The sequence below is a fragment of the Artibeus jamaicensis genome, unplaced genomic scaffold (assembly GCF_021234435.1).
Source record: "Artibeus jamaicensis isolate MK-2021 breed Jamaican fruit bat unplaced genomic scaffold, CSHL_Jam_final scaffold_537, whole genome shotgun sequence".
Lineage (NCBI taxonomy): Eukaryota > Metazoa > Chordata > Mammalia > Chiroptera > Phyllostomidae > Artibeus > Artibeus jamaicensis.
The window spans coordinates 40,075,668-40,098,200 of NW_026522047.1; the positions used below are offsets into that span (position 1 = coordinate 40,075,668).

The 22,533-nt window shown below is 57.0% G+C and overlaps 1 protein-coding gene across 1 annotated transcript; it reads right to left on the reverse strand.

The window, feature by feature from the left end:
- Positions 1–1,191: 1,191 nt before the first annotated feature.
- On the reverse strand, positions 1,192–22,533 carry REXO1 (RNA exonuclease 1 homolog). The gene is made up of 16 exons (XM_037138079.2): positions 22,028–22,533; positions 10,696–12,452; positions 9,569–9,673; positions 8,580–8,790; positions 6,620–6,774; positions 6,130–6,261; positions 5,890–6,013; positions 5,068–5,181; positions 4,793–4,930; positions 4,527–4,640; positions 3,810–3,883; positions 3,472–3,582; positions 2,816–2,931; positions 2,527–2,665; positions 2,251–2,371; positions 1,192–2,146 (listed from the first exon to the last, which is right to left on the reverse strand). The coding sequence occupies exons 1-16, from the start codon at positions 22,182–22,184 to the stop codon at positions 2,058–2,060; spliced, it is 3,657 nt and encodes a 1,218-aa protein (XP_036993974.2). The 5' UTR covers positions 22,185–22,533; the 3' UTR covers positions 1,192–2,057.

A 22,533-nucleotide genomic window follows, 5' to 3' on the forward strand; every position in this document is an offset into this window, starting at 1 on the left:
TTTAGGAGAGATCTTGCTGGGTGCAAGTGTGACAAGGGGTCGGGGGACCTGACTTCCTCCCTAGGATAGCAACAGCAGGCAGCGGAGCTTCCAGAGCAGTGAGAAATGGGTTTCGACCTCCAAGAGCCAACAGGTTTGGCAAGCCATAAGCCTGCATGCCTCCTGAATTGGGGAGCTCCTCTCCCAGCTTCCCCTCACTTTTGCTGAGGGGTACAGATACCACATGGAAACAGGTTTCTGTGAAGCCACTGGCACCACCTACTTAGAAAACTCTACAGAAGAGGAGGGGCAACATCCGCTGGTTACAAGAGTGGTCCCAAAGGGATGTGACAGTGGCAGAGGCCTGATTGGACCAGACACTGTCCCCCTCCAGAGCCCTCAGGACCTGGAGAAGAAATCCAAAGCAGCCACAGCCCAGGAAACCCCTAGGAGAGGGGCTGCCATGTCAACCCAGGATCCTGCCCTCTCGGTCTTTAGCAAAAGCCAGAGTGACAGGGTGGCAGGGCCCCTCGTGGCAGCCTTCCTCCCAGTGCCTTTGTGTTCCCACAGCAGGACCTGAGGACCCCAGCATCTTCTGTCCCATATTTTCGGCCTCACTTTCCTCTTCGAATAACTTAAAAGTGGAATCTCACCCTGGCCAGGGTGGCTCCGTTGTAGTGTCGTCCCACGCTCCGAAAGGTTGGGGGTCTGATTCTCAGTTAGGGCACATTCCTAGGTTGAGGGTTCAACCCTCGGTCAGGGCAAATATGCTTTTAAAAAAAATCCTGAACAGCCCTGGCCCTCCCACACCCAAAGAGCCAAGACAACACATAAACGGGATGAATTCAGGGAGCTGGGCACACACGTTTCTAGGGGTCAGCAAATGGCACACAATGGACCATGGCCACCCTGCCCTTTCCTTGGTGGCTTCTTGGACATTCAGCCTCTCGCAGAACTTGGCTGTCCACCCCCACCAAGGGACTTGGAGGAGTAACAGGCCCTGGTGGTCCACACTGCCCAGGGCTCTTGGTCTGCAGGGCAACACTGCATCCCCAGAGCAGGGAGCGGGACGTGGGGCCCAGGAGGCAGCCTGGGAACCAGAGCTGGCTCTCCTGCCCCTACACCGGGGCAAGTCCTGGCATGGGGACAATGACCTCCACAGAGTATGTGGAGCCACATCTGGCACCAAAAACACTACTGGACCCCTTTTACATCTAAAATCCATACAAACATTTATTCTGTCCCTGCCTGGAGATGAGGGAAAGGGGACTGGGGCTCTGGAAGAGGCTGTGGGCCTTGAGAGCTCCCAGGTGAGGGTGGGGCTCCAATGGGAGTGTCCACACACCAGGGCCCTGGGGACATCTGGAGGGCCAGGCCCTGGGGGCTGGAGGAGGGACTGGCCTGGTTCCTAGAGGTCAAGGAGGTGGGGGGATGGCTGGGGGAGGCCAGTTCTCACCCAACCGGGCCCAGGCCAGGCTGGATTCTTGGGTCCTGGTGGCTGCGGAGGCACCAGCTGACTGCTCCCCCTGCCCCCCAATCCCTATCCCCCCCAAGAGGGAAGGCAGCACCAGGGTCTTGCTCCTCCAGGTGAGGGGGGGAAACTATGCAAGTCATCAGGTTTAAATTAAAAATAACAATACAAAATAAAAAAAGATAACCCCTGTCCAAACAAACCTGTGACAAGCCCACCCAGCCCACTGGATACTGGCAGGTGAGGGGGGAGGAGTAGGTGGTCAGCCTACAAAGGTCACTGCTGGGGACAAAAGCAGGGCCTGACTGGTGTGCCAGGTAGGTGGTCCCAGCCTCCGCTGTCAGCAGCAGCAGATTCCAAATGATACCAGTCTGGGGCAGAGGCAGGGAGGGCCCAAGGGACCACATGGACTGGGGCTCCATGTATGTCTTGAGCTGGGTCTTGGGTGCCATTTGGCTCCTCCCATGCTCTCCATTCCCATGTCTTGGTGACATGGACAGGGTTAGCTCTCAAGATTTATTGCACTGTTTTGGAAGAAGCCTGGGGCTAGAGGACAGGCCAGGGCAGCAGGAGGCAGGAAGCGGGAGGGCAGGTGGGCAGGCGGCGGTCACCGCTTGGTCTTGGCGTCTTCTCGAATCTTCCAGATCACCAGGTGCATGCAGGCACTGGCGTCCTCACTGGAGCTGTGCCCATCCACTGTGGAGTGGGCATAGGGTCAGGGTGAGCCAGCCCCGGGGCCCCAACCTGCCTCTGCCAAGCCCTAACTCTGCCCGCCCCCCCCCCACTCGCCCATCACTCACCGTTGTCCTGGATGATCTGTCTGAGGTAGTCAGCCATGAGATTCCGCAGGGAGCGCTTGTAGGGGAGGCCCAGGCGGTGTGGGAAGAGCACAGATGTGTCCACCACAGTGCTGTGGATGACCTGTGGAAACAGCCAGCCAGTCTGGTAGGGTCCAGGACCCTAGGAGGCCCTCAAAGACACCCAGGGCTTGGGAAGGATTCCAGAGCAGTGTGACTGGTCACTGACCCACAGCCCCAACTCGCCCTCTGAGGATACAGCCTGGGAGGCCAGGATACCTTCAAGGCCAGCAGGTCGCTCTCTAGGCTGTGTCCAATGAGGATGGTATTGGCATTGAACATGCTCAGGAGGACGGCCTGGACGTCCCGGAGTGAGATGTTTGTGTCGGCAAGGTCAGCCTCAGTCACCCCAGAAAACCTGGTGTAGGCAGGGCAGGGAACTTAGGGTGGCTGGGAGGGCACCAAAGGTCCCCAACCCATGGGCTGGGTCAGGGTCAGGGGGACTGGACACCAGTGGACCATGGGGTTCCCACCCTGGGATCCCAGGTCCTTCAGAGTCAGGCCGCACCTTGTGTTGTAGTCGACAATCTCGTTGTCCGGCTTGACAAAGGTGTCATAAACAACCTGCATGTCAGTGTCCACCACCGTGACACGTGTCAGCTCCAGGCCGTATGTGGTGTAGGACTGCAGGGCAGAAGGATGTGGCTCAGACACACCCCACAGCCTCCCTGTCTCCCTCCCTGGGCACCACTGACCACACTCCCCAGCCCAGTGCTCACGAGAAGGCTGCCCCGAGTCCAGAGTCCCACGGCAGAGGCCTAGGAGCCTAGGGGTCAGAGCAGACCAGGCGCCCTTTCCCAGAGCCTACACTGTGCACGTGAAGCCCACACAGCATCCGAGTGCAGAGGGGACCTGAGTACGCGCGGCTGTGCCTAGGGCATGTGTATGGTGTGTGCTGGGGATGAGGTGAGGGCATCTACTTGGTGATGAGAGAAGCCCTTTCTGAGCAGAGCTTGGCAATGAGCGTCACTGCTACAGACACATCGTGACCCCTAGGGAGGCGGGTCCAACTTGTTCATGGCTCTTCATCTGCTCTTTTTATCCTAAATCCTGCACTGGCCCAAAGCTTCCAGCGGAGGAGCTGAGACAACCCCATGGAGCAGCAAGACCCCTGCAGCTCACAAACGCCATGAGTCCTCAGCAAGTGTCAGCCAGGTGACTCACCATTTCACAGTCAAGGGCATAGATTCCAGGATGAGCATCTTCTGGAAGCTCTTTATCAAAGGTCTTCATGAACCCTTCCAGGTTTTCCTTGCGGCCATCCTGCACATGTTGCTGAGGGTGGGGAGGGGAAGGAAGGTGAGGGTGGGAGGCTCGGAGGGTGGGGAGGGGACCTCAGGAAAAGCCAATGAGGCCAAGTTCATGGGACCAGACTAAACTCCCCTTTCCAAAGCAGATAAACCAAAGGACAGGAGAGGGCAGCTGAGGGTAACCTGCTCCTATCAGGACAGAGCAGGATATTCCCAGGATGAGGAGGCATTGACAGGGCCCAGGAGACTGACCTTGGCGACCTGGCAGCCAGTAGAGCCAATGGCAGCTGAGCAGCACATGTACTGAGTCTCCCAGCCACCAGCCGCTGCAAGGGAGACAGGGATCAGTGGCAGTGTTCTCACACCTCCTACAGGTAGTTGCTGACATCCACTCTGCCTGGGCTGGCAGGGCCTTCCCAGGAGAAGGGACCCCAGCCCTGCGTTGAAGGGTGGCCCCTGTGAAGCCAGGGATTCCAGCCCTATTCCTGGGTGACACCAGGCCCTACAGGGGAGAGAGGACTTGGGATAGGGGCAGCTCCCTGACCCTGCATGGGCCCTTCCCCACTCTGTCAGCAAGGACATGTGCAGGCATGGGTCCCCTTGGGGCCTGCCCAAGGAAACACACAGCACCCCAGGGGACCCTCTGGGTGCCCTCCCAGGGGTGGGTCTGTAAGAGACCAGTGCGTTCCCGTGGGTGAGAACCTGGCCACATTAGCCATTAACTGAAACCAACAGCTGCAGGACAGGACAAACCCATTGTTCCCAAACACCCACGTATTTCTCACAAGTGCTCGTGTACTAAAGAAGGGCAAGTGGGAGTGGCGGGCTTGTGAGGAGGCCTTCCTTTATCTGTCTAAATGTTGTAACAGGTTTTCACGTTACTTTTGTCAAAAAGTACCAACTAAAGGAAATAAAATTAAAAAGGGGTTGGGGAGGGTCAGAGAGAAGGGGGCTAGGCCTGGGTCTCACCTCGGTTCCGGCGGAGCCGCCCCCAGTGGTAGTAACACTCTTCCTCACGCACACACCGGCCCGAGGGGGACACGAGGTACTCGGTGCCACAGCGGCAGCAGACCCGGCAGGAGGCTGGGGGTGCAGACAGGCAGACAGGAGGACAGGTGAGGAGTCAGGCAGACCCCACGTCCTGAGTCTCTCTGTGTCTGCGCCTGCTGGTCCCTGCGCCCGGACGGCCTCCCCTGTGCGCCCTACAAGGAGCACAGGGGCAAGAGGCAACTCACAGTCTTTGGGCGGCTTCTCCTCGGCGGTGAAGATGACAGCGCCCCCCGGCCTCTTGGGGTGCGGGAAGGGGTAGCCGTTCTCCTTGAGCTGGTCCTCGGTGAGCAGGTAGTCCTTGAGGCGGTCATACAGGGCAGCCCCTGGAGATGACCAGGACGGGCAATCAGCCCCAATGAGGTTAAGGACGACCAAGCTGAGGGGCACGCAGTGGTTGGAAGGGTGGGGTGGGGGTAGGGGACAGGCACTGTGCCCTGGGCCCTGGAGGAGCCAGGCTTACCTTTCAGATCCTCCACACGGGGGCTGCTTGGGCGGCTGAGTGAGAAGCTGGTCTTGGCGGCCAACTTGCCCCCCAGCACCACCTCATGGGACACAACCCTCCGGCCACTGCTTTCTGGAAGTGGGAGGAGAAGGTGAAACAAGGCTGAGCATCTCCCATCCCTCCCAAGTGCTCCCCCACTTCCTCAGTGCCCTGTTTCCAGGACAGCCTGGTCACCACCCAGAGTCAGGGGAGGCCCAACCTCATGTGACCCTCAGCCAGTTGCCCCACCCCCACATTAACTCAGGATCAGCAGGCCTTGGGCTGCTTGGAAGCCCTTGCTTTCCTTCCACCTCCCCCTGGGTGGGGATTTTCACTCTTGTAGGGAAAGAATTTAACATGAGATATAATGGCCATCTCGTCCAGAAGTGGATGGAGGGGCCCAGCCGCGAACGGAACAGGGAAGCGCCTGCTGATGGCTTAATGCGCCCTCGAGAGGCACCATAAACGTCTTCCCAGGTTAATGCATAGAGCAGGCAGGGCGTGCTTTGAAGAGGCAGCCCCATTAGCAGGCTGCCGGCCCCTTGCTGGAGAGACCCGGCTCTCAGAGGAGGAGATTCTCAGAGGAGGAGGGTGGTTAAAAGCAAGAAGAGGCTGTTCTGAGGGCATGGGGCCAATGCCAGCTTAAACAGAGCCTGACAGCCGGGGGCCTTTTGTCTGAGAATCTTACCACTCAGAGAGGCAGAAAGGCTGCCAGAAGGGTCCCAGCCACTCTCTGCAGGAGGTGTGGGGCTGAATCCTCCAAATGCAACACCCAGGCTGTCCCCACCCTGCCCAACTTACTGCTGAGACCAGGCACAGTGCTAGGGACCAGGCCCCGCAGCTTCTTGAGGGTGTTCACAGCTACATTCAGGTAGATGTTCTTGCTGGGGCTGCGGTCATAGGCCACCTTCTCCTCGTTTAGCGCCTAGGGATGACATGCTACTCATTCCTGGACATCTTGATAGGTGGTCTTAGCCCCTCTGCCCAGGTCTTGGCCCTGCAGCCCCCAGACAGTGGGCACCACTTCCCAGCATCACCCACCTTCTCTATGGCTTCCTGGTTGGAGGAGCAGAACTTGAGACATTCCTCAATAAACAGGTTGAGATATCGTTGACGGATGACGGTGGGGACTTTGCCCCCAAACTCTTTTGGAATAACGGGCTTCTTTAAACTCTGGAGGGGACACAGAAACAGTGGAGGGTGGTGTGCCCTGCCTGGTCCTCTGATACACTTCTTGGAACCCCATCTACACAGGGGGAAGCCTGCTGGAAACTGGGCCTTAGTGACCCTGAGGGTCATCACACACTGGCTGGTACCCAGAGATGCCTATTCCAATGTTGATGAGAAGGGAGGGCTCACGAGACTCTGCCCTCTCTCTCTGCTCAATGTTTCTGTGAACCAAAACTAGGCTAAAAAGTGAAAGGCAATGAACCTAAGAGAAAACAAAGGAATGGGAAGAGGGAAAAGCAAGCCTGTGATGCTGGGTGTGTCACGAGTGGGATGCCCTGTCTCCCACAGGAAGGGGCAATACCTGTAAAGATGGGCTGTGCGCAACGCGCTTGGGGGTGATGGTGCTGGTGGTCTTGGAAGCCATGCCTGACAGCGTGCGCGTCTTCAGGGGCTGGCTGCCCAGCTCAAGGCCATTGGGAGGCTGGCTGCTGCTGGCTGCAAGGGTCCTCTTGGCACCTGTGGGGGTTGGTGGGGGACAGGGGATGTGAGTGCAGGAAGACAGTGCGCCCATCACTGAGCTGCAGAGCACTAGGCAGCTGCGGTCATTCAACATCAGCAGGATGTGCATCTCAGAGCACAGGGGGGAGGGCGAGGGGTGGGAACACAGGCTGTGGAAGGACATTAGGCTCTATCTGCTTTTGGGCAAGTCCATTGAGAGAGGGGACACAAAAATGGAGCTGCGAAAGCCAGCAGGGTGGTCCAGCGGGTGACTGGGGGCATGGGAAGCCTCTGCCACATGTTCTGGCCCCTGACTCCGAAGCATTGACATCTGAGGGAGGAAAGGTCCTGGTTCCTAGACTGGGGACCAGAGGGTCTGGGACACCCCAGCCTGGTCATTGTGACCCAGCTGGCCTGCCCACACTGCCTCTGTGTTCTCCACCCTCTTTGGTGAGGTCACAAACCAGTCTCCCACCCCCAGGAAGGAGGGTTAGGGTTAGGGCTGTTTCTAAGGGCTCCGGGTGGGGCAGTGCAGCCAGGGAAGGTGTATCTCCCAGTGTGTATGCACAAGGGACCTCTGACCAGCACTGAGCCTGGGTTTGGCTCTGATGGAGGGACAGAAGCAGATGAGGAGACCAAGGCATGGAGTGAAGGGCCCAGGTCCCTGGTTCTTGGGAATCCCATGCCAGGGTTGGCCTTGCAGACCCCACAGGAAGGAAGGAAGGGAGGTCTATGTACTTTACAGATTTTAGACTTGTGCAGATGTAGTACAAGTGCACAGCCTTGGGTGGGTCTCCCAAAACTACAGAAGAGCTGTCTGAGCTCAGGGGAGCCAGGAATGCTGGCTGCTGCAGCGGGGACTGTGGATGGCTGAATGCAATGGGTGCAGATTTATGAAACTACACGTCTCAGGGTGCAATCTCCCTTCTTTGAGCTAAACCCACAACCACGCCTGTCACTGTTCTAACTCTGGTACCCTGGGGGGAGAGGGATCAGGATCTGGACACAGCAAGGAAAACCAGGGGAGGGCTGTGGACACCTGTACCTGCAGGACCATCCGGTGGAACCTGACCACCCACTCAGCTGGCTACTCAAGGGGGTCTTTAAACCAGCAGCAAGGACGTCCCAGAGTGGGCCAGACCTTTGGGCTGGGGAAGCTGAGCCTGCATCTGAAGAGGCTCCCAGGTGACTCCAGCAGTATGGCCTGGCACGTTTCCTCAGCTCCAGCTACCACCAACTAGAGATGTTCCCATCAAGTGTGCAGCTCCACTTTCAGACAACGCCCGGTTGGCAAAACGTGACCCTCAGAGTCAGATGAGCAGCAAATACATGCCCCAGCCCTTTGCCAGATTGGCTGGCTCAGTTCAGTTACAGCCTGGGACCCTGGGTTACAGCCCCAAGCTGGCCCCCACTCCCAGCACCACTGTCTGGAGCCCAGTGCCTACACTCAGACAGATCCCTGCTAGGCCACCAGCCTCTGGGAACCTGGGGAGGCAGGGACACAAAGACCAGGCAGGGACAGAACAGGAGGGCTGCAAGGTGACCTCTAGGTCAGGGCCTTGGAGGGAGGTGGGAGGACAGAGCTGAAGAGGCTTGGGTCTGGCAGACAGACACCCTCAGACTCTCTACAGCCAACCCCCACTGCCAACACCAAGGCCAGGAGAGGCCCAGAGCACCATGCCAGTCCTGCCTTAACCTCCTGCTAATGGTCAGGGAGACACTCTGCCATTTTACAGACAAGCACACTGAGGCCAGGCCTTGCTCAAGGTTACCACTGCAGGTTCACTGAGTGCCTCACTTCCCAAGACCTCCCCGGGACTCACCTGTGGCCAGGCTGGGGTTGGGGACGTGGGCAATCCTCCTCTTCTCTCCAGGAACTGCAATGTGAATGGAGGACGGCTTCTCGGGTGGCCGCTGAGCAGCCTGAAGCCAGCTAGCTGACTCCCTCTGTGCCTGCTGAGCCCGCCGATAGCACACCTCCTGGGCAGTGGGAAGCCGGGTGGGGGGCAGCGGGCCTCTCCTCACGGGCTCTGGCTGAATGATGAGAAATTCCAGGACCCAGATGTATGGGGGGTACAGCACACAGAGCAGGCCGCCAGGGGCAACAGGCTGATGGTAGAGCCACCAGTAGGGAGGCAGGGGCTCCAGGGTTGAGGCTGGGCAGGATGTACCCAGCTCCACCCTCAGAGCTTGCAGATACCCTGGTGGAAACCAGCTCAGCACTATGGCCCTCAAGCTCACATTGTCCCAGTTGTCCCAGGTGCTGGCATGGCCTTGCTCCCCTAGCCTCTGGCATCTAAGAGCCCGGGCTGTGCCTTCAGCCCTGATATAGGCATGGGGCGGGCAGAAATCCCTGCCCCTGATTAGACTGGCAAGCTGACCCAACCCCATTTGATCTAATCTTCTCTGGCCTGGCTTCCAGAGTCCCAGGCCTCCCTCAGGACTGAATCAACAGGAGGGAGCTCTGAGTTCAGAGCGTGGGGCCCATCTTCTGGACACAGAGGAGGAATCCAAGGCTCAAAGACATCTGGCCACTTGCCCAAGATCACACAGCGCAGCTCAGAGCAAGGCAGAGGCCACGCATTGTGACCCTGGGGAATGGCTCACATGCATTGCACTCTCCCTGCTCTGGGACCCCCTCCTGCAAGCATGGATCACAACTCAGACTAGATGGGGGCCCCAGACACTTGTCTGCCAGGACACAGGGAGCTCCAGAGCACATTCGACAAAGGAACCATCAACCTTGTTCTGTAAACAGGAGACCCTTTCCCTCCTGCCAGCCTCCACCCAGGACCCCAAAGCAAACTCCTACCTCTCTGCCTTGCTTGGAGAGATGAGAGATCCTCCTCTTTTGCCCAGGGAACAGAGTGGTCAGACCCAACTGTTCCTTGTTCTCCACCTTCTCTTCTTTCGGGGGCTGGAACACATGATCATCCCTCACTAAGGCTCCCTCCCCTGGCCTCCTACCCACAGCTCTACAGCCTGGAAATCAAGGGTGGGAGTAGGGTGGGAAGGGCGGCTCCGTATCACATTCAGGTCCTCAGCTCTAGCCCCAGAGGCACTCCCTGCCCTACCTTACAGGTAAGGAAACAGACTCAGTACCCCCCAGCCAAGGACCCTGGGTGCTGGCCCAGTCCTGAGCCCACTTTCCATGCCGCACTGGGGAAAAGCGCTGCAGATGCACCCAGCCCTTCATGGAAAACTGCCTCCGGCTCCCCTCCCTCATCTACCCACCTGCCTGCCCACCTTGCCCAGGGCAAGGCTCAGAAACGTGAGAACCAAAGGAATGAAATCAGATGGCAACATCTCAAAGGGCTGTGGACGGGACAGTGTTAACAAGGAGCCCAGGATCAGACTCTGACCCCACAGGGAACACAGGTTTCTGAGGTTTCCGTGCAGGGACTGTTACATCCTGCTGTTTAGAGCAAGCGCCCTCTGGTGGCTAATATGGACACATGGGACAAGGAGAGGGGGAGGCAGGCTGCTAAAAAGATTTGCGATAAAGACCAGAGAAGGGAGAAAAAGGAGAGGGGAAGGAAGGGGGAGGGAAGAGAGAAGAGGGGAGAGAAGGAGCCAGGGAAGAGGGAGACACGAGGTAGAGGAGAGGAGAGAGAAGGTGGTGGAAGAAGGAGAAGAGTTGGGGAATGGGGAGAGGAACTCTGAAGAGGGGGTGGGGGTTGAGGATACCCAATACCCCATTGCCTGACACTTGGAAGCTGCCACAGGGGCCCCATCAGGTAGGCCAGAAGCCTGCCAGTGGGCCAGAAGCCAGCATTCTCCTTCTGGACAGGGTGCAGGAGGGCAGCAAACAGCCACCAAGGACTGCTGCATTTTGGACGAGTTATGAGGCTATCTCCATCTTGGCACTGAGACTCCAGTCACAGGGAGATGCTGGGGATGGAGTGCCCAGCAGCCTTCCTGAACCCAGCCCAGACTCACCTGCCGGGCCAACCGGCCCCTGTCCTCGGTCTTGACACAGGTGGATTCATTGAAAATTCGCAAGCACTCCTCCATGGGGTCAGAGTCAAAGTCGACCTCCTTCTCCAAGGCAGAGTAGTCCACATCTGTGCCTGCCCCAGAGGAAGAGGAGGAGGAGGAAGAGGAGGAGGCAGCGGCAGCGGCAGCGGCCCGGCAAGGCGAGGAGTGTGGGGAAGCCTTGAGGCGTTTGTGCGGCCCCTGCGTGGCTGAGAGGCCCAGACTAGAGTCCGAGTCAGAGTCCGAGCTGGAGCTGAGGCTGGGGAGGGCAGGGGGATACGGTCCAGGTGCCATGGGCCCTGGGTCCTCATCCTCACTCTCATCCCCAAAGAGGTCTGCATGGCTCAGGGTTCGCCTCTGCAGCTTGGGGGCTGTCTGGGAGGTGCCCTCATCCAGCGAGTGGGCCTTCCGCTCTACCAACTTCCCAGGTGAGGACTTCCCACCCATCTTGTCCGGCAACTGAGGGGCATCTCCACGAGTGGGGCTGGGGCTTGGCTGTGGCCGCAGCTGGTCATTCATGCCTTTTCCTGAGCTGGCCACTGAGGTTGCCAGGGATGGCTTTTTCTTGGTCCCTTGGGGCCGCTCTGCCCTGCGCTGGACACTGCCAGCCTGTGAGCTCCTCTTGTTTGTATGTGGCTTCACAGCTGGCCTCCTGTGCTCTCCATCCTTACCCCTGTCTGTTTTCCGGATACTGTCCGTGGGTCCAGGGGCTGGCAGCACCCCACCTTTCTTCTTCTTGGGTCTTCCCTTCTTGGGGCCACTGCACTCTTGTGAGGTCATGGCTGACTGGGAACCAGACTTGGCTGGACATGCCCCATCGAGGCCTTTGGGAGGCTGCCTGAGGTCCCCCACATCGTACTGCACGGCCATCTCCTTGGTCTCCCGAAGGCCACCCTCCTCGGGCTCCTGGCCCTTCCTGGAGCCTGGCTTGTTGGGGCCCTTGCTCTCAGCTGCTGCCTGGGCCCTCAGAGGGCTGGCACTGGCAGGCCTGTCCCCTATAGCTGTGGCAGCATCATCATCTGAGTCAGAGAACCTGGCATCGCAGCCACTGAAGGGGTCACAGGGCTTCTTTAGTGCGGGTGTGTAGGGCTCACTGTTGCCACGGGAGCCCCGGGGACGCTTGGGGGCCCGGTCATCCTTGGAGCTGGCCCTGCTGAGCAGCCGAGCAGAAAAGTTAGACAGTGGGTCATACTCTAGGTCAGTGGATGGCTTGGAATCATCTACCACGTACTTGCTGCTAGAGACTGGGCGGCTATACCGCCGAGGCTGACTCACAGCCTTGGGGATGTACTCCAAGGCACCACTGCCCCCTCCGCCATGGCTCTGAGCTGGGTCCAAAGAGGCCAGCAAGTACTTGCTGCCCAGCTCAGCAGGGGTGCCAAGGGGAGTGGGCTGGTAGCTGGCATTGGGGCTTAGCAGGCCTCGGCCACCAGGGTTGTAATCAAAGGACAGAGGAAAGGTGTCCTCGTCCAGGCTGGTGGTAGAGCCATGGGGCGCCAGAGCAGGGACCTCAGGAGAGACGTGTTCACGGGCCGTCTCCAAGAGCTCCTGGTACCGCCGCTGTTCTATCTCCACCTCAGAGCGCACAGCCTCAATGGCCTGGTTGACCAGCTCCAGCTCCAGGATGTCTGAGTGGGGCTCGTCCCCTCTGCCCAGGACACCATTCTCCCTCTGTGCCGGGAGCTTCGGCAGCTCAGGGTTGTACGGGTCATAACAAAGCCCTGGAACGGTAAAATGGAGGAAACAGCGGTGAGCGGGCCGGTGAAGTAGCAGCCACGTGTGCCAGCAATCTGCCTTGACCCAGAGAACTGGCCTTTCAGGACCTAGCAGGAACAGACCCCCACCAAGGCCTGGCCTGCACAGCAGGATTCCAAAGGGCCCCTCCATGCCAGGATCTGCAGAGGCTGATAAGTGGGGTGAGGGGTTTAGAATCCTGGTTCCACAGACAGCCACAATGTCAAGAGACTAGTGTGGCCCCTGGGACAACTGGAAGGGGTAGAGACATAACAGATAAGACCATTAAGACCCAGAAACCAGATGCGATGGTGGCAGGATTCCTGCTGGGCATGCCTACCCCAAGGCCATGCCACACTGCTTCCTGTTTTGGAGAGTTGGGAAGATGCCACAGGAGGCCTAATACCCAGGCAGGTTGAAGGGCACAGAGATGCTCGACAGGGTGGAAGGGGAGTGTGTTCAGAGCTCCACAGTTCAGGTCTGAGGGTGGAAGGGGAGTAGACACGGCCCACCCAGCAGGGTCTGAGGTGTGCAGGGCTGTGCTCCACACCTCCACCTGCAGGAAAGTCTGCTGAGCTGTGTCTGTACAACCAAGAAAATGGAAACCACTGAAGTGTCCACCACTAAGTACCTCTGTGGGCAAAGGACACTTTTTAACAGAAAACAAGCAACAGAAGGCAATCTATGGGGTGATCCCATGGGTGTAAAAAAGGGAAAAGCACATACTAGAGGTCAGCACAGACTCTGCCACCAGTGTTGGCACAAACCTCAAGGTCTCACTATGGACAGAGGTGCAGACATCTTTAATGACATGTGAGCAAATAAAGCATGACGTTTTGAGAAAGGAGTAATGTGCATATTCAAATATATCAATCTACCATAAAAATTCCTGAGTTTAAAGTGTTCATCACTAGACTTCTATCGGATGTAATTCTGCAACATCACTAAAGAAAAGGCCAATGGGAGTCCTGCTCTGTGGTGGGGAATAACAGCTGACTCCCCCAAAGCCTCCAGGAGCCAGCCCTGCGCACGCCTGGACTTAACCTGTGAGGCTGAGTGTCGAAATCTGGCCTCCAGGACTGTCAGAGAATCAATCTGTGCTGCTGGAAGGTCCCCAGGGTTTGGTGACTTGCCATAGCAGCCCCAGGAAACTCATGCAACCTCATTTAAGAAGAAGCCCACTTGGCTGGCTGCCCACAGGTGACAAGCTTTGCAGGGGACTGGCTGTCTGGGCTGCCTTCGGAAAAGGAATGAGGGAGGGAGAGGTTCATTGTAGACGTGCAGTCGGGCTTTTAACTTGGATCCTATTTTTGAAACCGTATTTGGAAAGGAGAAAAGAAGCATGAATCTATGCCTCAGACCACAGAGGATGCACCAGGGCTGGGGGTAGGAGACAGGAGGTAAAATGACCCAAGGCTGGGTGCCAGCACCAAAACAAAGGCCAGGGGCTTTCCTTTTGGGGAGTTCACAGTGGGAGCAGCTACTTCGTGCCCCCCGCATTATAGCTGAGGATGTGGGGGTGTGAGGGTCCTGGATGAAAACTTACAGTCCCTATGACCCAGTGAGGGACAAGGTGAAGGGACCACTATGAGGGAAAAGCTAAAGGCTCCAGCACAGGGTTGAGGACACCCTCTCAGCCCACCTTAACCCAGGATGAGTCCCTATGCACCAATGGCAGACCCACCCCAGCTCAGCACCCACCTGCATGAATATTAGGAACCAATGCCCCCTCCCTCCCCTAAGTCCTAGCTGCCAGCAGAGTGGAAGAGGCCAGGCCAAGGCCACCAGCCACAAGCTGGGGCCATTTACTGGGCATGTCCACAGAGGGATCTGTCAGATTGCGCTGATCTCTGCAGGGGGGTGTGGGGGGTGTCCGATCCAGCCCAGGCCACCTCACTCCCTAACTCCCTTCTTTGGTTAAGATGGCTCCTGCCCCACCCTGCCCTCCTTGTGGGGAACGGGAGCAAGGGCCCATCTAGTGGGAAGGCCCTCCCCCAAGACAGTTGGTGGGACCAATGGATGGAGGTCAGGACCCATGCCCACAAAAGGCCAAAGGCACATCAGCATGAAGGCCTCAGCCCTTCTCCAAGGTCAGGAGGTCACAGTGTAGAGCTTGAAGATTTTCAGCCACTTTAGATTTGAACCAAAAGGGTTTTCCCTGAGGAGCCTGTGTTCTGGGAGCCAGGAGGAAGAGGCACTGTGCCCTGGGAGGGAGGAGAGTGGGGGTCCTGCAAAGTTCCTGAGGCCGCCTGGCCTCACTGCCCAGGCAGAGCTCTGGCTTGCTCAATGAAAGCCTGTACTGGCATCCTTCCTAAGGGCCATTACACCTGCTCTACTGCCTCCAGTTTTTAGGCAGCCCATGAACTAGCTTGTCAGGTGGGATGGGCAGTGCACTTGGGGGTCCAAGCTATTCACTCTGAAGGGACACAGCTCCTAGCTGGACCCCAGCCCTTCATCCAAACACCCAGGAGCTCTGCCAAGGTGGGGCGTTTTCAGTCCCAGGTGAAAGCTGCCTCCCTGCCCCACCTGCTATATCAAAGGACAAAGGAAACTGCTTAAGGAAGGCCTATGTCAAGGTCCTGATCCTGCCCTCTCCGGGACCTGTTTCCCCATTGGTACCATAAGGCTCTGTCATCAGACTGAGGGGTTCTAGACAAGCCTGGGAGCTTCTACCACACAAGTGCCAGGAGTTTTGCTGTAGCTCTGAGGCCCAGAGCTCAGCCTCTGAGTCACCCCAAGGTTAGCTGAGGGTTGGGGGGAGGGACATAAATACAGAAGATACATCTCATCCCCTGCCCCACCCACCTGAGAGGACCAGGTCCTTTAGGGGACCTGTCAGAACTGGAGAAGCTCCCAAGAAAATGTTTGCAAGCTGCCAGATGCCCTGGGGCAGTCAGAAGGCAACTTGACAGGTGACCCTTGAGGTCGGGAAGGGCCACAGGCATCTTGGAAGGGTTCCTTTGATCATTGGGGATTTAGATGGAAGGGTACAGTGCTCCTTTGAGGGGACACACCAGAAAGCACACCGCTAAGATATGAGCTGTTTTTCAGAAAAGCAGTCTTGGGATGGCTGGTAGAGCTCCTCAAAGGTCTGGACAAAAGTGTTACACTCTGGGAAGTCACACTCCCAGGCCTGGTTCCTGACACCTACTGCAGGGTGAGGCAGGGGTCTGCTGCTGCCCAGCTCCAGGGACACCCATGAGGTGAAGGGCTGGCCTGGTGGTCATTTGAGGGATGTCCCATGGGAAGGCCTTTCACCAGATCAGGGAGGGGGAAAGATATGGAAAGACCTCTTCCAGGCCCCACAGCTCACCTTCCCCTGGTCTTTCGTGTTTGGCTCTGTGTACCCAGCACTGCACACCCATCAGGACCTGGCCTGGCTGAAGGACAGAGAGGCTTCCTCAGTGACCCTGACCCTGCTCAGACTCTCTGATCATCAGCTTCTGGGGCAGGTCTAGCACAGCAAAGATCAGGCCTCTTCCCCAAGCTGCTGGGGCCACAGGGCATTGGACAGGAAACCTGTACAGGCCAGGACATGAGCTGGGAGAACACCACCAAACCCTAACAGGCTGATACACAAACAAGACAGGTATAGACATCCTCCAGTCCTGGCAGCCACCTCTAATCTCTCCAGACCTTCACTCTGCAAAAAAACCCTTCCCCAGTCCTGGCTGGTGTGGCTCAGTTGGTTGGGTGTCGTCCTGCATACTGAAGGGTCACTGGTTCGATTTCAAGTGGGGGCACATGCCTGGGTTGTGGGTTCAATCCCCAGCTGGGGCATGTACTGAGATGCAACCAATCGATATGTCACTCTCCTCCTCTTTCTCCCTCCCTCCCCCTCTCTCTAAAATAAAATTAATAAAATTAAAAACAAACAAACAAACAAAAACGACCCTTTCCCATTCTGGCCCTGTCCCGACTTCTGCTCCTTCCTGATCCCCCGCTCCACCACACCCTCTGTTCCAGAAACCACAGGCACCCTTCTCTAACTGCTGCACGTGGAATCAATGACAAGACACTGGGCGTAAAGACCCCGCTCAGAGATGACCCCAGTCTCTGCCTTTCAGAGGCCTGACCATGCCCCACCCCTTTCTCCCTAGTATGCCCAAGGGACGGAGATAAGTGCAGGATGGCACAGGGATCCCCCAGCTCACACTGGATAAGACCTCAGCAGGGTCTCCTACAACCCAGGTGGCAGTCATAGCCTGATCACTGGGAACACCAGGAAGAGACACAGTCCCTGCCGCACAGGAGATAAGTGGGGACATTAAGACTAGTTAAGGACTAGACCCAACCTGGGTGGCAATGGCCTTGAGGTAGAGCCAGGAGACCAAGGGCATTCCTTAAGGCTGTAGTGGTGGAACAAGTGCAGGGGTTGAGGCTGAGGGCTCAGGGTCAGAGGGCTCCATACTTTTGACTTTTCTGGGAAGCAAGATCTGGCAGACAGCACCCGCAATGAAAGGCAGAGTAACCTTCCGGGTCTGGCCACCACTCATTCCCCCAGGCCCAGCCTCTCTGCTCTTGGGGGCCCCTCTACCCCTACTCCCGGACACTGGGATGCCCCACAGATCAGGAGCCTGAAGCCTAGCAATGAAGGCACCGGCCACTCACTCATTCTGAACCAAGAGAGTGGCGCACACTGCCCGGGGCAGCCCGAACACTTGGAGAGCGAACACGCAGGCCACCAGGAATGTGTTCCCAGGTATACACGGACCTTTGAGACATGTCCCTACTGAGGCTGGCTGTACCTAAAGAAGCAGGTCTGGGGTCCTCCTCCCCACCTGGCAGGGTCCACACCTGTCTCTGGGGCTGGTGACAATGCCGGAGGACCTGGGATACTGGTTTGAGGCTCAGATCCCAACAGCCTCCTCTAGTTCCCCCCAGAGCTTTCCCTCAGCTTTAGCCTCACCTTGCAAATAGTACGAGGTCAGGACCTCAGCGTAGAAGGCACCACACAGCCAGCTCCAGAGAAAGGAAAGAGGGTCCCCAGCCAGACCTGGGGCTACCACCAAGCCCATTCTCTCTGTGCCCTCAGAGCCACCCTGGCATCAGTAATTACAATGGCTGTCAGACCACCCTGCTCCCAAATCTGGATCCAGGGGCAGGCCGCCCTCGAAACACCTATTGCCCAAGGCTGAGCAGCCTGTATTGTAACCACAACAGGCCATACTTCAAAACATGCAGAAATATACAGGACAGGATAAAAACTGAGAGGAAAAACCAGAAGGGTAAGCTGCAAAGGTAAAGACAGGCACCCTGGGGGTGGGGTGAAAGGCAGCCTTCTCTCCTTAGAACCTGTCCATTCTCACAGTCCACGAGGGAACAATTCACTTCAGTGGGCCCAATAAAAAAGCTTCAAAATAGAGCGCTCCCACTCTTCCTGGCCCCAGTGTATCTCCAACTCACCAAACATGTGGGTTTCCTTTCCAGTGGGCGACTCTGGGGTCCCCTCTTCCACCACACAGGCTCCCAGGAGCGCCCTGCACCCAGCACAGAGACCTAGCAACTCCAAGCACCTTGAGATGTTCCAAGTGAAGTCAGGTGGAGATGCACCCCAGCCAGGGCAGTCGAAGGGCTGCATTCCTACAGGCAGTCCCAGGACGTGGGACCAAGGCGAGGGGGCAAGCCAGCTATATCCCCTAAGAAAGAGTCCACACACAGGGGTTACACGTGAGCACACTGGCTTTTATTATTTCACTCTGCAGGCAGGTGCCGGGGAGGGGATGATGGAGGGCTGGCTCCTGAAACAGTGCCCATACCCCTGCTCTGTGAGGGCCCTCTGGGCCACACTCCCAGAGGAGGGGATATTGGTCTCTCCATACAAGTGACTGTGATATGTGACTGTCAAGTATGTGGGGATAGATCTGGCCTCTAGGACACTCAGAGACAAGCATCACCAGGATGTGCCTGGAGTGAATGTGCTCCAGCGCCCTCTGAACATTCCCTCCTGACCACCTTCCAGGCCCTGCCTCCTCTGTCTAGCAGCTCAACACACTGACCCCTGGCTCCTCTCTGCACCCAAGCCGACCAGTACAAATGTCTCAAAAGGTCTGTCAGATGAATGAGTGAAAGATGAGCAAGTGAATGTAATAATGACCAAGAGCCGTGGGCCCCTCAATGCCTGGAGCACGTCCACTCCCAAGGACACAAGCCTTTGTGGTGATCAGAAGAGAGAGTATCTTCAGGACAGACAGCTTCCAGCAGCCACAGAGCAAAGTTAACTGGCTCTGAGTCCCCCAATCTCCCATCTTTGGCACAGACTGGTTGTATTGCAGGGGCTCTCCCAGGGCCTGTGCTAGAAAAGGACAAGTTACAAGTCAGTGTGACAACAGGGACTCCTGTCAGGACTGCTGGGGGTGGCAGTGATGCTGGGGGACAGCCTCTCCTTCCCCCTCCTATGCCTTTCCAAACCACAGAGCACAAGAGCATTCCATGCCTTTCAGTGCACTGTCTCCTTGACCAGAATCCTCCCAACCTGCTTCCAATATCAGGTAAAACTCCTACTCATCCTTCAAAGCCCAGATCAGTAACCACATGCATGAGGACACTCACCTGACTTCCCTACAACCCCACGTGCCAACTACTCTCTCTCTGGACCCCAGCCCCTATCTGTGATTCTGGATAGAAATCCAGAACCCTCCTGCCTGGTCCATAGATATGTACTGAATTCACACAGACCTGGAAGAGCCCTCTTGGAGGGCCCCAGCACCAGCTCCTGACTGTATAGATGACATGAAGGCCTGGGTATACCTGCATGCGCAGTTCCAGGCCAAGGCCATAGTTCGTGAGATGGTCAAGTCCCGCCCCTCAGAGCATCCAGATTATGGGCCCCCCCATCAGCTTCCCATCCTATTCTCCTCCAGCCAACTAAAGCAGCAAGCAGGAGGGCAGTTCCCCCATGAATGCTTCTCAGCCTTCAATCCTGCCTATCACCCACTTACCTCTACCAACAGGCATTCCACATAGCCACTTCCAGAAAACCCAGTGCCCAGAGGAAGCCACAGAACTGACTGCTCCCAAACTGCCAGCACATGTCCCTGCTCCTTCAAACAGCACAGGCTGATCACTGCAGGGACTCATGAGGACCTGGCCATCATGAAGGAGGATGGTGGCTGGGAGACACCTCGGTGAATCTCAGTCTGAGTCTACCAGGACTGGCCCAGACCAGCTCCTCCCTCCGCACTTTTCATTTCCTTCTGTGTTCACTCTGTCCTGAATCAGATCACACCAGGCAGACTCCACTTGCTGCACATGTGCAACTCAAAGAATGACAAATCCAACCCGTAGGCACTCATTGCTCAGCTCCCACCAGCTTCCACTACTCAGCTTTCAAACTATGTGCTAGAAATTATTTTGTGGAAAGGATTCTGGGGGTGGGGGATGGGAGTGGAGGAGGACAGTAAAGCAGGAAGAAGGGTTTCTGCAGCTCAGCAGCATCAGACTGAAGAGCGGAGGCAGCACTGCTGTTTTGTTGAGACCTAGTTTGCAGAAGAGATAACTGAGGCAAATAATACTGACCAGTGGGAGGCCAGGTTGGCCCCCTCCTGGGCTGGCTCTTTACACAATAGAAAGCTAAAGCAAAATGCATTAACTTGGGGCTCCACTTCATCACAGGGGCTGAAAATGCAAAGGGCACCCTACCTCTTCTATTGGAGCCCCTAGGGGAAAAAAGAACCCCATCCAGGGTTCTTTTTTTTTTTTAAGAGACAGAGAAAAAGAGAAACAGTGATTCTGTTGTTCCACTTATTTGCACATTCATTGGTTAATTTTTGTATGTGCCCTGACCAGGGATCAAACCTACAATCTTGGCTTATTGGACGATGCTCCAACCAACTGAGCGGCCCAGCCAGGGTCTCCACCCAGGATTTTTGGGCTGCTGTGCCTCTAGCCTCTGGGCCTGAGGAGCTAAGGGAGGTAGTGTTTGCAGGGTCTGCCATCCCCATAGTCCTTGGGGAACTCACCCATCCCATTCCCAAATACACAACAGGCCAGTGCTGGGACACTGATCACACTGGTACCACTGACATTCGGGCCTGGTAAATCTGTGTGTGTAGGTAAAGGGGCCATCCTGAGCACTGGAGGGTGTTGGGCAGTATCCCTGGCCTCTACCCACTCAATGCCAGCAGCACTGCCATTGGTAACAATCACAGATGTGCCCAGGCATTGCCCAGCGTCTCCTGGGGAGGCGGCAGATTCGATTCGTCCAGGTGAAACTGCTACACAGGTAAAATGCACACTCTGCAAGACACATCCAAGTCTCTCTTGGTGCAACTACCTTCCCTAGCCCCTCCATGCATCCCACCACTCACCACCCACTTCCCACCAGCCTGAGCCCAGGCCACGGGCCACCTGTCAAAGCCTAGACCCAGACTCACTGCTCTACTCATAGATGTTAAATAAAGGGTCCTAAAATACCAAAGCCTGGATCTGGGTGAGGGGCAGGTTTTTACAGTTCCCAGGCCATCTGCAGGGGCTGCCCTGTGTGGGAACCATAGACCAGAGGTGCCCTCTTGCCTCACTTGGGACTGTGGGGCCTTGGAAAGCTGAATTCTACTTGGTCAATGTGGCAGGATCGCAACTTCAGTGAAAAGACAAAGCCTGCTGTTTTTAAGACTGGGAGGAAGGAGAGCAAGCTGGCAAATCAAGGACTCATACAAAACATTTTTCTTTTGGCTTCTTGGTCCTCTCTAATGTTTTTTAAATGAACATTACTCTGAGTCCTGAAAAAAGGCTGATTTAAATGGAGGGGCTTATATGGGGCTGAACCACAAACAGAAATCCAGGTTCCTTGTACTGGTAATACAGCTAATGCTAGAAGTGAACTCTACACTGGTGATATTTACAGAGGACTGCTTTGACAACCCAGAACACCTTTTTTTTTACTCCCATCTTTACAGAAAAAATCAAAACACTAGAACCCACCCCCCACCCCCATCCACAGCAGTAGTGAAGGCTCCTCCTGGGAGACCTTAAGCTTCAATCCCAGAAGCCTGGTGGCCCTGGTTCCTTAGGGGTTCCCTGAGGGCCTGGAGCCACACCTGGATGCACAGCTTCCAGGGAGGGACATAGAGATGATGCTTTAAAAAGTAAAGGGACCTCAGCAAAAGAAACAACTTATGGCCTGAAGATACTACTAATGCCTCAGCTCAAATCTCAAACCTCCTACAAAAATCCTTGCCAGATCCCTCGCAGCTGTCACCAAATTTCCATGACATTGACAATTACCATCATGATGTATAAAGAAAAACAAATCCATTAACGTTCACTGCTCAAACCAAAGCAAGGCATTCCTCGGAAGCCTATTCCCCTCCCGTCCCTGTCAAGTGAGTGTAACACTCGGCGTGAAACACAGTAGGTGCTGCTAAGTAAGGTGCAGCCAGAAAAGTAGAGCGAACACAAACCCGGGCTACCGTGGGTAGTCCGGGTTCCGGCCAGAGGAATGTTGCCTGCAACAGTGTGGAGAGGGGCTGGGCGGAGAAAGAGAGTCGGGGAAGCGCCGGCGGTGGAGTCCAGGCCTGGGCCGGGGAGCCTAGCCCGGGGCGGGCGAGCGGGCGGGCATTACCTGCTGCGGGGGACGCCGCTCCGCCGCCGCCGGGCGCGCCCGGGCCCCGGGCCCCGCGGTGCCGGAAGTGGCAGTAGGGCCGCCGGCATGGACCCCCGGGCGCCCCAGACCAATAAGGGCAGTCGATGGCCCGGAAGAAGCCTGTGGAGCGTAGCATGGTCCGTCCCGCGGCGAGGCCCCGGCCGGGAGCCGCCCAGGCTCCCGGTCCCTCACGGGCACCGCGGTCGCCGCCGTCCGCGCTTCACGGACCCCGCCGCCGCCATCTTGCTCCGAGGCCCCAAGAGGCCCCTGGGACGCCGCCGCAAGGCCCCGGGGAGCGGCTGTCCACCGCGCGCCCGATTAGAAACACCTGATCTCGCCAAATCGAGGCGAGTCGCAAGTTCATGGGCCGGGACAGGGAGCCGTGAGAGATGGAGTGGAGTGTACAGACTGTCCTGCCTGAGGCCTTCGGAAGGCTCGCCGGCGCCGCCGCCCACCCTTCCGCAGCGGCAGCTGCGCCATCTTGA

Excerpts from the sequence above, each read along its gene's own strand:
- REXO1 (XM_037138079.2), bottom strand. The coding sequence starts at position 22,184 with ATGCTACGCTCCACAGGCTTCTTCCGGGCCATCGACTGCCCTTATTGG. Across the intron at positions 12,453-22,027 it reads AGCGGCGTCCCCCGCAGCAG|GGCTTTGTTATGACCCGTAC; the intron begins GTAATGCCCGCC and ends TTACCGTTCCAG. Across the intron at positions 6,262-6,619 it reads CGCACAGCCCATCTTTACAG|AGTTTAAAGAAGCCCGTTAT; the intron begins GTATTGCCCCTT and ends TGTCCCCTCCAG.